The sequence below is a fragment of the Cnephaeus nilssonii genome (genome assembly GCF_951640355.1).
Source record: "Cnephaeus nilssonii genome assembly, chromosome: 10".
Classification (NCBI taxonomy): domain Eukaryota; kingdom Metazoa; phylum Chordata; class Mammalia; order Chiroptera; family Vespertilionidae; genus Cnephaeus; species Cnephaeus nilssonii.
The window spans coordinates 64,187,364-64,203,838 of NC_137081.1; the positions used below are offsets into that span (position 1 = coordinate 64,187,364).

Consider the following 16,475-nt stretch of genomic DNA (forward strand, 5'->3'; position numbering starts at 1 on the left):
GGGAGAAAGTATTTTATTAATGGTGTTTAGACAAATGAATATTCATTTGGATAAAAAAAAATTGGATCTACAGAGTAGTGCACACTAGAACAAACCATGTAAATTCTAGAAGAAAATTTGAATTAAGGACCTGAGAGAAGGGGGGTGGGGGGATAATTAACACTAATTCAAAAACCAGAGCCTTTTTTGAGAAATGAAAACTTTCTATTTTGTCCTTTTAATGTTCTATTTAGTGCTATGTTTTTTGCATTTTAAAAATTACTTCATTGTTTACATCCCCCCCTCTGTATCCCCAAATGTAGTGCTACAGTGCTACCTAGTGTGTCTAGAAAGCTGGAATATGCCTTACAGAAAAAATATCGTATGTTAGACAAGCTTTATTCAGGCATGAGTTATAGTGCCAGTGGCTCTAAGTTCAATGTCAATGAATCAACAATATATATTATATAAAGTATCTTTAAACAGAAACATATGTTAAACAAGGTTATGTATGCATTGATCGATTGATGAAAATACACTGAGACCAACCCTAGCCGGTCTGGTTCAGTGGATAGAGGATCGGTCTCCAGACTAAAGCATCCCAGGTTCAATTCCAGTCAAGGGCATGTACCTCGGTTGAAAGCTTGATCACGGGCCCTGGTCGATGTGTCTCTCTCACAACAATGTTTCTCTCTGTTTCTCACTCTCCTTTCCACTCTCTCTAAAAATCAATGGAAAAATATCCTCAAGTGAGGATTAACAAAAAAAAGAAAACACACACATACAGCAGAGGCTTACAGGAACCTAACCCTGTATTTCCTCTAGGAGCAATGGTTCAGTCATTCACTGTTCATGGCAACTCTATAGAATGTAACTACTACTGTGAAATATAAAAATCCACCAAATATGTATGTGTGTATCAATGTGTACTTCATTTTGATTGTGTACACACACACTGTCATAGGCAAAAGAGGTTGAAAGCCAATGAATTAGAGCACAAAAATTCTGAATGAAGTGGTAAAATGGCAAGGCAGTCAGGAAGGGATCATGGTCATGCATGCTAATAATTTTTTTCTACTTAAAAAGTCAAAATCAGCCATAAAGATTAATTCGGTTAGTAAAGCTAGGGTAAAGCTTAAATATGTACTTTAAAATAGCATCGAGATATTCTGACGTGTAGTCTAGATGAGAACCACGATTCTCCCTCCTAACCTGGTGGCTCTCAAAGTGGTGTTGCTGGGCAAGCAACATCAGATCAGCTGGGAACTTGTTAAAAGTGCAAACTCCTGGGCCCCATTCCAGAACTACTAAATCCAACACTCTGGAAATCACCAGTGATCAGTGTTTTAACAAGCCTTCCAGGTGATTCTGATGCATGCCAAAGTTTGAGGATCCTGACCTAATCTTTTGTGTTTCTTTTAGAGATATTTTGAAAGCCCTGATGTATTCTGCTAAGATGGCTGAGACTATCTACACTAATAAAAGAGAAAGATGCAAATTGACTGCAAATCACGCCGCCTGCCAGCCAATCAGGAGTGAGTATGCAAATTGACCCAACAAAGGTGGCAGGTTAATTTGCATACGCAGGCATGGAGTGAAGACCGAAGATTGAGGATTGAGGACTGAAGACTGAAGGCTGAAGGCTCCGCTGTGGTTGGAGCCAAGCCTGAAGGCCGAAGATTTGGCTCCACTGAAGGCTGAAGGCTTGGCTCTGCTGCGGCCCTGGTCCTGGGTGCTGGAGGAAAACCGGTCCTGGCAACCAGGGGAAGGAAGGCCTATTGCACGAATCTTCGTGCAACAGGCCTCTAGTCTATAATAATAAAAGAGTAATATGCTAATTAGACTGGAGAGCCAAACAACTTTCCAGACGACCTTCTAGAATCTAGATCAGTGACGGGGAACCTATGACACGCGTGTCAGCACTGACACGCGTAGCCATTTCTGATGACACGCGGCCACATACTGAGGATGAAACGTTTGCTGCTCCTGAGGATGAAACATTTGCGACTAGAGTCTTGGAGTTAGTTTTTTCCTCAAAGTGACACACTACCCGAGTTATGCTCAGTTTTTTGGCGAAGTTTGACACACCAAGCTCAAAAGGTTGCCCATCACTGATCTAGATGAAGCCAGGGCTTCGAGAGCAGAGGCAAGCAGCTGTGGCTGCAAGGGCCAAGACCCTTGCACGAATTTTGTGCATCGGACCACGAGTTTCAAATAAAACATTAGGGTATCTGCTATTGTTATGCTATTGAAGCACCTATAATGTATAGACAAGCTTCTTCCAAGTAGTTTCTTTATGGAGAGTGACCCTGTGCTTTAAACCAAAATCAGTAAAAACTGCAAATTATTTCTATACCAATCAAGCAACACGGTTTCTTTAGGCCATCCTCCATAACACCAAGTTTCTTGTCCTCAGAACTCTTTATTTTTTTTTTAATTTAATAAATTTTTATTGTTCAGATTACAATTGTTCCTCTTTTTTTCCCCCATAGCTCACCTACCCCTGGTTCCCACCCATCCTCTGCCCTTACCTCCCCCGCACTGTCCTCATCCATAGATGTACGATTTTTGTCCAGTCTCTTCCTGCACCCCCCACACCCCTTCCCCCCTGAGAATTATCAGTCCACTCCCTTTCTATGCCCCTGATTCTATTATATTCACCAGTTTATTCTGTACATCAGATTTTTAATTCACTTGATTTTTCAATTCACTTGTTGATAAATATGTATTTGTTGTTCATAATTTTTATCTTTACCTTTTTCTTCTTCTTCCTCTTCTTAAAGAATACCTTTCAGCATTTCATATAATACTGGTTTGGTGTTGATGAACTCCTTTAGCTTTTTCTTATCTGTGAAGCTCTTTATCTGACCTTCAATTCTGAATGAGCTTAGCTGGGTAGAGTAATCTTGGTTGTAGGTTCTTGCTATTCATCACTTTGAATATTTCTTGACACTCGTGTCTGGCCTGCATAGTTTCTGTTGAGAAACCAGCTGACAATTGTATGGGTGCTCCTTTGTAGGTAATTAACTGTTTTTCTCTTCCTGCTTGTAATACTCTCTTTGTCTTTTGCTCTTGGCATTTTAATTATGATGTGTCTTGGTGTGGTCCTCTTTGGATTCCTTTTGTTTGGGGGTCTGTGCGCTTCCTGGACTTGTATTTCTATTTCTTTCACCAGGTTGGGGAAGTTTTCAGTCATTATTTCTTCAAATAGGTTTTCAATATCTTGCTCTCTCTCTTCTTCTGGCAGCCCCAGAATTCTGATGTTGGTACGCTTGAAGTTGTCCCAGAAGCTTCTTACACTATCTTCAAATTTTTGGATTTTTTTAATTTTTGCTTTTCAGGTTGAGTGTTTTTTGCTTCTATGTATTTCAAGTCTTTGACTTGATTCTTGCGTTCCTCTAGTCTGCTGTTGGATCTCTGTATATTTTATTTTTATTTCAGTCTGTGTATGCTTTATTTCTAGTTGGTCCTTTTTCATATCCTCGAGGATCTCACTAAATTTATCGGCCTTTTCTAGGAAATTCTTGAAAAACCTTATAACCGTGGTTTTGAACTCTATATCCAGTCGTTTGTTTTCCTCCATTTCTTTCGTGATCTGTTCCTTTGTCTCCGCATTTTTGCTGCTTCCCTGAGTTGGTAGGGTAGCTTTGTGTGGTAGGTGTCCTATATGGCCCAGTGGCTCGGCCTTCCCAGTTACCTGAGGTGGACACTCTTGGTGCACCCCTTTGTGGACTGTGTGTACAGCCTTGTTGTAGTAAAGTCTTGATTCTTGTTGGTATCACTGGGAGGAATTGACCTCCAGGCCAACTGGTTGTGAGGATCAGCTGTGTCTACACCGGGAGAACTTCTGTGATGGAGACAGCCTTATGAGACAAGACTTGGAAAACTGCAAAAGCCTCTGTGCTCAACTTGGATGGGGCGGAGTCTCAGGGCTGAGCAGACAGTCTTGGCTTCCCGTCAGCCCTGCCCTATGATGCCCCTGGGTCTCAGTGTCCCTTGGTAATCGCTGCAAGCACCTCTGAGAGAAAGCCGCCCTCGAGTTTCGCCCGCTGCCAGACAGTCCAGTTTCTCCTCCAATGAATCTGGATTCCCAGATTCTCGCCCGGGACTGGAGTTCAGCGTAGTGGGGAAGCTTCCGTTTCGTACCCACTAGAGAAAGCCAGCGGCCTTCAGCAGTCAGTCCTCTCTTTGCGCACGCGCACCTCCAGACCTCTGCCTTTCGCAGCTCCCCTGAGTTTCCGCCTGACAGTCCAGATTCCCCCCGTATAAGCCTGGGTCCCCAGGGTCTCGCCCGGAACTGGGGTTCAGTGCCGTCGGAACTGGGGTTCAGTGCAGACGGGAGCTTTTGTCTCCTTCCCGCTAGAGAAAGCCAGCCAGGCACTCAGCCGCCTGCGCGCGTGTCTCTGTACCTCAGCCTTTTGCAGCTCCTCTGAGTTTCCGTGTGCTTTCCTCTTTCCTTCTAGTTGTAGAATTTCCACTCAGCCAGCTTTCCTGTGGTACTGGATGATGTTCATTTTGTCTTTTAGCTGTAGTTTTGAAATTGTTGTGCAAGGCAGCAGTTTAGATGTTTACCTATGTCGCCATCTTGGTTTCTCCCCACCTCAGAACCCTTTAAAACAGTGGTCGCCAATCGGTGGTCCATGGACCACTGGTGGTCTGTGAGGTCCGAAAGGTTGACGACCGCTGCTTTAAAAGGTACTGTTCTTAACACCAGCATGCCTGTCCTAAAAGGTGAATCTACACTAAATCACAAAAATTCTAATCCTCTAACAACTCTCCTGGGCATCACACACTTCCTAATATGAAAAAATATCTATTAAAAAAATAACCCCAACAACTTATGGCATTCTGGCATATGGACATAATTTTGAAACTAATTTGTAAAAACATATACTCTTGTTCAAATAGGTCTCTTGTTGTCATGAATTTCCACAGTACCATTTTTATCTTCCACGTAACACATTAAGCCTCATACGGAGTTATCCGTGTGCAAGTCTTTTCTATGGGACTGGAAGCTGCTTGAAGACAGCTACCACATTTTACCTCTTTCCGCGTCTAAAGTACACAACAGGTACTGTTCATCCCATCAGCCTATTTGTGAGCAGCTACCATATCTCATTCACTGTACCAGATGACATATACAAAGGAAGTACAGACAGTCCCTGTGCTCGTGGAGCTATTTATTCAATGAATAAACATTACAAACATTACACTCAAAAGTTGAGAGTGTAGTCTGTAAGGAAGATCCAGTTCACCAATGTGATGCATGCTCTTTCTGATCCAAGTTGCTATTTAAGGCCATATCTGATTGTTAAAAAAAATTTGGAGACAAGTCACTTAATCAATAGTTAATCTGAAAATAAATAAATAAATAAAATAGTTAATCTGATTTTAATGTTTTATATATAGAAAAATAAATAAAAGTCTATGCACAATGCAAGGCTTACTGACAACCAAATTCCTACATGGGAATAACAGGTTAAGGTTTGATATCCAAACTCCAAACAATTTATAGAAAGCTACAGTTTGCGAATTTCTCAAGAGGGAAGAAATTTAAAATTAAAGTTATCTGATGTATGACTGTAGATTAAGGAATTATAAGGTCACATATCACTCACTTACAAAATGAATACAACTAGAGAAATATTTGTCTACTTCACTGAATAAAAAGCATGTGTTTAGAAAATTTCTAGGAGACACACACTCACACACACAGTTCCCTCTGTAGAGTGTCTGGGGACATGGGGAAGATACTTTTTATGTATGTCATTATTTAAAATGTGGAGCTATTGTATTTCAAAAGCTAGGAATGTTAAAATATCAGGGGGACCACTTTGTAAAGTATATAGGAATAAAATCTGTAGCCTGACTATGTATTTGGGAGAAGAATGACACAGAATGGGATTGTCATTTGGGCCACGGAAATTCTTCTGAGGAGTTCTAAACCAGAGGTCATAGATTCCCCAAAACATTCACTGAAAAACCTCAAGAATCCATGAACTTGGGTGAGAAAATAATCCTTTCTCTAATTTCACTAACTTGTTACATATTTAACATTTCCTTTTATTAACTAGAGGCCTGGTACACGAAATTTGTGCACTGGTGTGTGTGTGGGGGGGGCGGGGAGCGGTGTCCCTCAGCCCGGCCTGCACCCTCTCGCAATCGGGGACTGCTGGTTCCTAAGCTCTCTGCCTGCCTGCCTGATCGCCCCTAACCATCTCTGCCTTGGCCCCCCCTGCCACGGCTTTGTTGGGAAGGATGTCTGGAATGATGTCCAGAAGGTCATTCGGCTGTCTGGTCTAATTAGCATATCACCCTTTTATTATTATAGATTATTATTATAGATGTAATTAGACCACAGTGGTACTAGTAATACTTTTGACTAGCAATACAAAAGAAGCCACAGATCTTTCAATTGTCATATTACAATGGTTGCACTTGTCAAAATATTGTTTATACTCATCACTACTTCAAATTTAAGACAATTAGACTCAAGTCTAGATCCAGTTATTAATGTGTTAAATACGTAAATTAAAACTGTTTTAATATTGATAACTACATTTCAATATAATTGGTTTATTTTATTTTATGCATTCAAATATCATTCTGAGGAATTTCACCAAAGGAGTCCAAGTCACAAAACAGGTTAAGAAGGCTTGGATAATGGTTCTCAAATCAAGTGTAATAGCCCCCATCTGGAAACAGAAGGAGAAAACATTATGGGGTTATTGCAATTGTTATGCTACTAGAAATAGTGGGCAGGAGACTGATTAATAAACTTCCTGATATGCCCGCCCTAAACAATTAACTACGCACAAACATCAAAAAACGTCCCAGTCCAGAACAATATCAAGAATCAAGTAAATGTCAACGCTATCCTCTTCAGTACCATGCTTTTCAAGATTTCCAAACTTAAGTGTTCATCTGGAGGCTTCACTGGTATATTAAAACGAATCACTTCACTTGCTTCTGCTCTCCAGTGTATACCACCCACTGAACAGATTTTTACCACTACAACCTATTTTCACCCATGAATAACTAATCTCTCTAATCTAAAAAACAAATACAACATTAATTATTCAAGACTAAATTATTACTCCAAGGATTCGCTAAAGATTTAGTTCTCTTGGCTATTTATTTTCAGTTTTTAATTTTTTAAATCAATTTGATTGTTAACTGCTCTGCCAGAAAACAGAGATGGAAGGAGAAAAATAAAGTATCAATTTGCTAATGTCTATCAGATGTAAAAATATATTTAATTGGCAGGAGAAAAAATGTGGAACTATATCACAATAATGTATGGAAATACTCCGTGTACTTTATTCTTCCATATTATTACTTATTATCTGTATAACTAAAAATTACCAGTAATAAATAATAGCAATTGCCTGTAGAAAGGACCAACTTAGGTCTTTACCAAAAAAATTAATCTTTAAAGTTACCTTTTTTAGATACTTCTCATTAAACAGATAAAGAAATGTTGTTTAATAAGATAAAGTACTTTATCTTGCCCAGAGGGAAAGTGACAGAGGCCAAAATTGGAAACTAAATCACCATTTGGAAGTTCCAACAACTTCATCAGATTAGTAGTACCAACTAAGAGTTGCTTGCAGATTCCCCAACCAACAACTTCATCCTTTGCCCACCAAAAAAGGGGGGTGCAATAAGAAAGCTGGAGGTAAAGATATGAGGATATGAGTTAGAGAGCAAGCAAATGGGCTGACTCTTCCACTCTGCATTCCTCAAACTGAACAGTAATACTAGCTGACAAGACAAAAGAAACCTAAAAGCAGATAGTATATGAAAATGGTGCTAAAAAGAATCTGGAAGTGACTGCCATCTTCTAGTATAAATCCCAAAAGCAGCAGTACTACACGATGAGCAGGCAAATCTGAAGGCCTATTCCATTTAAGTGTAAACAATGCAAAAAAACAAAAACAAACAAAAAAAAAGAATCAAGGATCAGTCCTAAGGTAAGATCAAATAATGATGGACCTTCTGCTACCTACACTGTCTCCTTCATGGCTTATTCCTACCTAGTATCCTTTCTACCTCAGGCAGTCATTATAGTTTTTCTACCTCAACTGTACTTAAAATGAAATAAAGATGCAGTGCTATATTTTTAGTAATACAATCCAACTCAATCCCAGCGGCCATGCCTGAATTACAAACTTTCTATCACTTAAGTGCCTGGGTAGGTATCTGTGCTGAATAAAACAAAGACATGATACCTTCCTTAAAGTATTTGGTTTAATTGGGAAAACAGGTGTCTTTTCTCTCACTTGTGCTCTCATTCTCTCATACATATATCTATAGCCATACATACACACGAGATATTAGAAAATTATAATAAACTCAAGTAGTAGGGGTTAAAATTCAGAACATTTACAGCAACAAGAGTAGTAAAGATTTCTCTCCCTCTCTCCCCCTTCCTCCCTTCCACACTCTCTGAATAGCAATGGAAAAAATATCCAAACAAAAAAATAAAACACCTTACAAATTTAAAGTTTGTAAAAACACAAGTATACAAATTCACCTTGGGTCAAACCATGAATTTAAACAATTTAACTCCACAACTTTTGATTATGATGTTATATACCCACCAGAAGATCTCTCAGGGCAGCTCCTGGCTAAAACCCCATTTTCAGGAGGGGAGCCCTTAACAGCACATGTACACTAACTCCCCCTGGCCTTGACTGGTAGACTTAGAGGGAGACAGATACCTGATGCAGGCCAAACCAATAACACTCCATCTCAGGAATATGGAATTTTGAACTTAAAGAAATATAACACTGATGATAACAATAGCTAATACTAATTATATGCTTACTGCAAGCCACGAACTGTCCCAAGCACACTACAATTCATCCTCTCAATAACTCCATTAGATTTCATAGATGAAATTAACCTGCCTGGTGACTCAAACCCATACAGTCTGGCTCCAGAACACAAGTACTTAACCACTAACCTATATTACTTCTCAAAAGATTGGGAATTGTTAGAATGACATCAATGTCACCATACCTGCCCTTGTTCTTGGCCTTCCCAAATCTTGACTGTTCACTTCTTTCTTGGGAGTCTGTGAAAGAACCTCCAGGAATGTTAAAGAAACCAGACTTCGTTTCTGTTACTTGAAACCAACCTACTGATCCCACCAAACATTTTTAGGCCTCATGTTTAGAGAACTGATACTGATGAAATCTAAACTTACACCACAGATAGATCATTTCTTTGAATTTTTAAAAAAGGAATGTGTTTACAAAAAGAATTCACCACAAAGTTTCTTTCATAATATTCCCTGAGGCAAAACTTAGTACCTCCTCTATGCCTATGAGATAGTAAGTGATAGAACAGTCGAAACATAATGACACTTAAATATCATCTGCTTCTCTACACACTCATTTTACAGATGAGCAGTACAATGGTGAAGAGAAGAACTCAGGGTCACAAACCTACAGAGCCCGAGTTCAGGTACCACCTCTATCATGTTCTAGTTTAGATAGGGGCACCCTTGTGCAAGATACTTAATTTCTCAAGACTTGGGTTCTTTTTCCGGAAAAGAACTAATAACACCCACCCATCCCAGCGTTATAATGAGCTCTAAACCACTACTGAGTTTAAGGAAGTGCCCAGCACATGCTCAACACACTCAATAACACACACTCAATAAATGGTAGCTTACATGGTAGTGATGAACAACCAGAGGCTCAGAGAAGGTAGGCAACTCTCCCAGATCATAAGGCCACTTAACAACAGAACGAAAACTTAGAAAACAGATTTCACACTTGTACCTCAATTCTCTTTCTTCTACACCATCCTACAAACTGCTGGGCCTAACATTCAAAACTCTGTATAATCTGGCATAATCCTACCCTTTTTTCAACCTAGTCTCCACTGCAACAATTTTATTCATTAAATCACCAGACATTTACTGAGTGACTTCCAGATTATAAACAGTATCTAGTGCTGAAGACACAGCAGGAAACAAAGGGAGGGGAAGAAATAAAAGTCATCTGCATGTCCAAAAAAAGGAGAAAGATCAAAGAGAATGACATGCTCAGAAATGACAGACTGCAGACCCCCTCAAGTTTCTGTAAGTAGGGGAAGGATAGACAAGGATAGATTCAAAAACATATACATGCAAGAGGCATTGTCAGGTGGCTTGGTTGGGTGAGGATAAAAAATATATATAACATGCAAGAATCTTCCATTAGTCTGTGTAACATCCATAGAACTAGTTTTAAGTATTTCTGCACTAAATATTTGCTTCAACATACCCATACAAAGAAACCTAAAAGTCCATATTGTTAAATCCCTCTCCAAGGAGCCTTCTCTATACATTCCAGTAACAGTTTTCTCTTACTCCTCTTAACTGCACCAACCGTTAACTTTTTCTAATGCTCTTTTAATGTCTGTCAGGCTGACTTAACCTGGTAGTTTCTGCTAACTTTCCAAATACGTTTTTGACCTCAATGATTCATTTAAGTTCCCTGAAGTCAAGATCAGTATCATATTCTCCTTTTAATCGTAAGAGCACTTCAGCACACAGCCTTACACACATTGATATACAGAACCCTTTAAATAGTTTCCCAATCTCTTATTTAGGTAACACCTGGAACTTAGATGATACCTGGCTGTTATTTGCTTTTGTTGGAAAAAAACACAAAAAAAACACAAACCAAACCAAACAAAAAACACTTAATGTTTTTACAATGTCAGCTTACAAAACTTCATTTTATTCCCTCTTTAGAACGCTTCTATTATCAAACATGAAATATATTAGTACCAAAAATAACTTTGAAATGGTAGAAAGATTGAATATATTTCTACTCCACCATTCAAAATATCACAACATGTTAAGATGACAAAAATTAGGTAACTAATATATAGGGAAGAAATACAATTTAACTCAGTCATGATTTTTTTCTTTGAAAATAAATGTAATCACATACTTCATGTAGATTTTGGTTCATTCCAATATAAAGAGATCTTACACAAATCTATATACACCTATGAGAGGGGTAACTAACATAGATAAAGACTAATATTGCAACAATACCTATCTACAAAAAATTCTATATTTAAAGAGGCCTGACTCAAGAGAGAAAACAAATGAGTATGTAAGTGTACACAGTACACCAAAATAAGAAACCAAAAAGAATGCCTGGGAGAATAACTTAACCAAATTTTGCTAACGAATTACATACACACTTGAGTTTAATAAGACACACACACACACACACACACACACACACACACACACACAGTGTTTTATAAAAACCTAGCTCTTGGTATAGAAAACGAAATAGAAGCTCATTTAATACTCAGCAAACATATACCAAGCTTAAGTTATATGACAGGCACAGTTCCAGGAACTGAAATATATTAAGGAACAAAACATGCAAAGAACCCTGCCCTTATAGAGATTACATTCTATTAGGAGAAAATATAAGTAATAAAATAGGATAGTTTCCTACAAGTTTATTATATGCTTAGGATAACAAACACTCAGATAAACATAATGGTGCCAACATTAGGGAAAAGCAAAGTTAACAGACTTACAAGAAAAAAAAAGAGAAAATTTGAAAAGCCAAGAGCAAAAGTCAGTGATGAAAAATTACACTTCTTAATTAGTTTAAATTTTAATCAAATCAGTATCATTTATACTTCCCAAAATTATAAAAAGTACTTTATTTACAAAAACTAAAATTAACTTAGTAATAGTTCATAAGATAATTCGGGGTTCTGTAAGAAGTCAATAAGAAGCATAGTGGTTATGAGAACAGGCTTTTGTGACATTAAAGGCAAGGATCTGAATTCTACCCCTGCCAGTTACTAGCAGTTAGACCATTCAATTTCTTCATCTATAAAATAGAAACAAAACTTCAAAGGGCTATTACAGGATTAAATAAAAACTAAAAACAACTGAAAATCCAACAACAGATGGATGGAAGGAAGGAAGAAAGGAAGAAGGGAGGGAGGGAGGGGGGGAGGGAATGAAACAGGGGTGGGCAAAAAGTAGATTTACAGTCGTGATTATGCAAAACAGTTTATTCTTATACTACTGTTTATTAACTATTCATTTGTATTACAACAGTAAACCTACTTTTGCCCACACCTGTATTACAGTATGTAAATTCAGTAATAAAAAGGAATGGACTGCTATATGCAACAAGGATGAATCCTTAATGCATTATGCTGAGCAAAAGAAGCCAGACACAATAATGTATGGTTCCATTTATATGAAATTCTATAAAAGACAAAACTATTCTATAATGAGAGAAAGCAAATCAGTGGTTGCTCAGAATTACGGTGGAGAGGACTAACTTGCAAAGAAGCATAAGGGAATTTTTTGGGTGTTTAAATTCATTAAACTTTATGCTTTAAATGGGTACGTTTTATTGTATTTAAACTATGCCTATGAAAATTTGGTTTTAAAGAGGATTAAGTAAAATAATAAGGCAAAGTTCTTGGTACAGTACCTGGTGCATAATAAGTATTCCAAAAATGATATGTTAAAACATCAACTACCACTATACAAACTCATGGGGAGGTGGTAGAACCACTGATTATCTGATCTTTCAGGTTGTGTCGATTCTAAATAGACATAAGTTTACACTGTTTGACCTAGACCAAGCAACGAGGAGCACTACAGAAACCAGGCTATAGAAAGATGACAACTGGCTGTTACTCATGAAAGCACAAGTCTTCCGACTTATGCTAATTTTTAAAAGAAAAAACTAATATCCCATTTAAACATTCTGGGAAGCAAAAGATTTCAGACTGCATATACTGTATAAATCTTAACTGTCAGGGTTTGTTTAGTTTTGCTTTAATTTTAAGAACCTCCACTTGTAACATTAAAGAGGCAGAAAGGACAGAACAGAGACAAGTCCTGAGTTACAACTCTAGTTCTATTAGAATTTGGATTTCTTCTTGCCTAATATTGGGTAGATGAAGCAGGCTTCTGAAAATAATCCAACGTTAACACTAATAAACAAAATTGTGCTAGGGTTAATTAAGCATTTATTTTTCATATATCATTAAAATAAATAACTGCAACTTTTTCCCCCTATTTTCAGATAAAGTACCAAGACACATGTGGCAAACTAAGGACCTAAAGCAGGAACTAAATATAATGCTGACCACTGTTTACAAACAGTAACATATCTTCCACAGGCTTATTATTCATTCTAGTTTTTGATTCAAGTTTTTCCCAAACCAAAATAATAGGATCCAAGTAGTTACATACAATACCGGGCGGGGCAAAGATCTGCAGTTGTTCGTATGGAAAAAAAAATACAATAATAAATAAAACAAGAATAAACTCTGTCTCACATTCTCACAACTGTACTTTAAGGCTCAGAAGCCACCTTTCTTCTGGGGTCAAAACCCACAAAATAACATTAACAGAAACTTAGATTTGTGGAATCCAAAGTTGTGTTATTTAAAGTTCAATTCAATTAATTCCTGTACATACTATAACTTTCTTATTTTAATTATCTTTTTCATGGAACACTGAGCTAAGTTAGAAATAAGTTTTATTCAAACCAAAAGACTTTTCACATTTGACTTAATTCTAAACTTCCAGCATAAATGTTGGGCTTTCATCTTATTTACCGGTACTTAAAAGAAGTTGAATGTTCGTCCTGATAGTGCGGCCATATTCATTTTCTACTGAAAGTGTATAATTTTCCAAGTAATCAAACACCACAGAGAAACGTGCTTAAATCACTGCAGAAAGTGATGGCAGGGTAATATAATGAGGTCAGAATCGAGCAACCAATCAAAGGCATAAAAGCATTTCCTGCAATACTAAAAGTCAAAAGAGAAAACCAATCACAGAAACCTCGCGCCTCCTTTTGACAGTCACAGAAGCAAGAGAACCAATCCACGAACTCCCGGGGTTGACAATAAGGCGGGACTGCAGGTTCATTGAAGAAATTCTTGAGGGTGCAGTTACTATCAACTTCGCATGCAAGTAACACCGCTCCGGTGTCATCAACACTGTCAAACCAGAGGAAATTCAACCGTGTGCAAAATTTAACCCATCAGGGGGGAAAAGCAGCATTTCAGCCTCAATGAGCCAAAAAATGTAACCAAATGTAACCCAAAAAAATGCAACTGTCAATGTAGATGCACTAGGTCAACTCCTAAGAGCCTCCCCACCCCTCCGATGACAGTTCTCGGGGAGGCGGCACTGGGACAGCACACAGCCGGCCGGCTCGCGGCTGCACGTCCCCGGGTCCTTCCTAAGGCTGCGCACCAAGCGGGCGCCGTCCGTCCGAGGGAGGCAGGCAGAGCCCGCAGGTCCCCGACTCTCTACCGCGGCCTCCAACCCTCCCCCGTCGCAGTGCCGCACCGCCTCGTCCCGCTGCACCCCCCAACGGGGGCCGGGGAACGCGGATTACCTTGCTGGGAGGAAGATGTTTGTTTTGAAAGCGCTTTACTTTCCTAAGCCATTTCAAAGATAACCCAATGCAAAACTAAATCTAAAAGTGAAAAACAAAGCTTTCCCGGCCAAAGGATCCCTCTCCCATTAGTTAACCCAGTGTCGCGGGTGGGGGGGGGGGGGGGAAAAAAGGTAAACAGAGGCCCTACGCCAAGTGCGGCCAGAACATTCCCTGCGCCATTCCCAGCCGCCGCTTACGGCAAGGCCCCCTTACGGCAGCGTAAGAGGCGCAGCGAGCTAATCACAACACTGGGACGCAACAACATGGCGGCCCCGGGCGGGCGCTGCGCCGGCCGAGAGGGTTTACGCTACTCCTCCGGCGTACGGTCTCATGCGTTGGAGCGGCAGCGGCGCCCTCCAGCGAGCGTAAAGCGCGCTGTGAATGGCGAGGCCCGACTGACAAAGGGGAGGGGGGAGGAGGGAGAGGGGGGGGGGTAATAAACACTTGAGTCCCTACCGATTCCTCCTCCTTCTCCATCCCGGTGGGCATCTGGGGCACGGCCCGGTTGATGGAGACGCAGTCGTTGAGATCAGGCATGTCCTTGCCGCGGTAGATAGGCAGCGGTTTGGCGGCGTCCAGCGCCCGCGCTCGGAAGGAGAGTTTACTCATTGTCTCCCCGCCTCACAGGAACAGCCCGGGCGGCGGCGGCGGGGCGGGTGGGGAGGGGGGGAGGACTCCCGCCGCCTCCTCCACCTCCTTACTCAGTGCAGCGCGGCCGGCCCGCTCCTCCTCCTCCTCCGCACTGCCCCCGGCCACAGCATGGGCGCCCACCCGCCCGAAAACAGCCCCCCGCCGCCCGCGGCCGCTTCCAAACACTAGATCCGCCGCTCGCCCGCCCGATCCGCTCCCTGCGCCATGGCCAACATGGCGGACATTACCACAGAGGCGGCGAGCGATCCCGGCAGCCCGCGCGAGAGCGCGCCCCCGCCGCGGGGACGCGCCCCGTCCGCCCTCCCTCCCTCCTTCCTCTCCCTTCCCCTCCCTCGCCTGCCCACCCACTCGCTCCGCGGCGCGGCCGGCCCGCGGGAGCGTGCTCCGCCTCGGGCGCCGGGGGGCGAGGGGCGGCGGCCGTCCGCTGGGGCGGCCCTCCGCGGGGCGGCCCGCGCTCTCGCCGGCGGCAGGTGCCAGGTGCGCCAGGTCCCCGCGCCCGGAGCGTGCGCCTCTGCCTCCGCGGCCGCGACTCCCGCTCGCCGGGCGCCCGGGGGAAGGCGCCGGGCAAAACACCGCCGAGCGCGCGGAAATGAGCGGGCGCGCTGAAGTCTGCGAGCGGGAAAGGAAGGTGACAGCCGGGGCTGTCACCGCCGCCACCCAGCCTGTACTTACGCCCGTGCTTGGTTACTTATGTAACCACTATTAGAATGTGCTACAATGTATCGCACTCTTCCTAGAGGCTGTGTCCTTGCAGACCTACTCATGGACTCCTGGAGCGCTGTCTCCAGGCGTCCCGAGCGCCGGCTAATTTGCAGCCTCCAATTCGCTTGTCCCCGGGAGCAGCGAAAGGTCCTCCCCGGCTGCCCGCGGGGCGCAGACCTGCCGCGCCTGCCGCCGCTCAAACGCTCCCGCAGCCCCGGCCTCCCTCCCCGCAGCCCCTCTCGAGTGCAGACCGAAAGCCCTCTCCGAGGTCGGGCGGCGTTGCTCGTCCTCACCTGGGCGGGGAGGATGTCATGGCAGCTGCGAGGGTTAAGGCTTGCGGCTGCCAGATGCAACAAGTGCACTTGAGCCTGTCACCCAAACTAGTTAAGAGTTATTTAGTGGACGGTAGATATTCCTCTGATTCCAAAAATATTAGAGTCCTTTAGAATGGAAGAGCAAGTTTAAACTAAGGCGGCAAGATTTCCCAAGTGGCAGCTCTGTGGACAGTATTAGCTACGGTGACAGACGAAACGCACTTTGAGATGAAGTTCCTGCCCGCGTGGAGCTTCCACGCTTGTGGGATGACAGGTCGTGGGAAAGATGGATTAACCGTAAGAGCCGTCCACGGTGGAAGAACCGGGCAACTGGAAAGATAAGTGGCAGCAAAGCAACGAACAAACCACAAGACAA

The 16,475-nt window shown here is 41.9% G+C and overlaps 1 protein-coding gene across 1 annotated transcript in view; it reads right to left on the reverse strand.

The window, feature by feature from the left end:
• The window catches only part of EPC2 (enhancer of polycomb homolog 2), a 134,133-nt gene extending 118,814 nt beyond the window's left edge, over window positions 1-15,319 (reverse strand). Inside the window, exon 1 of the mRNA XM_079783244.1 lies at window positions 14,889-15,319. Within this exon, the coding sequence (XP_079639370.1) occupies window positions 14,889-15,041 (153 nt within the window). The 5' untranslated portion in view covers window positions 15,042-15,319. The remainder of the gene's footprint in view (window positions 1-14,888) is intronic.
• Between the last annotated feature and the right edge of the window lie 1,156 nt (window positions 15,320-16,475).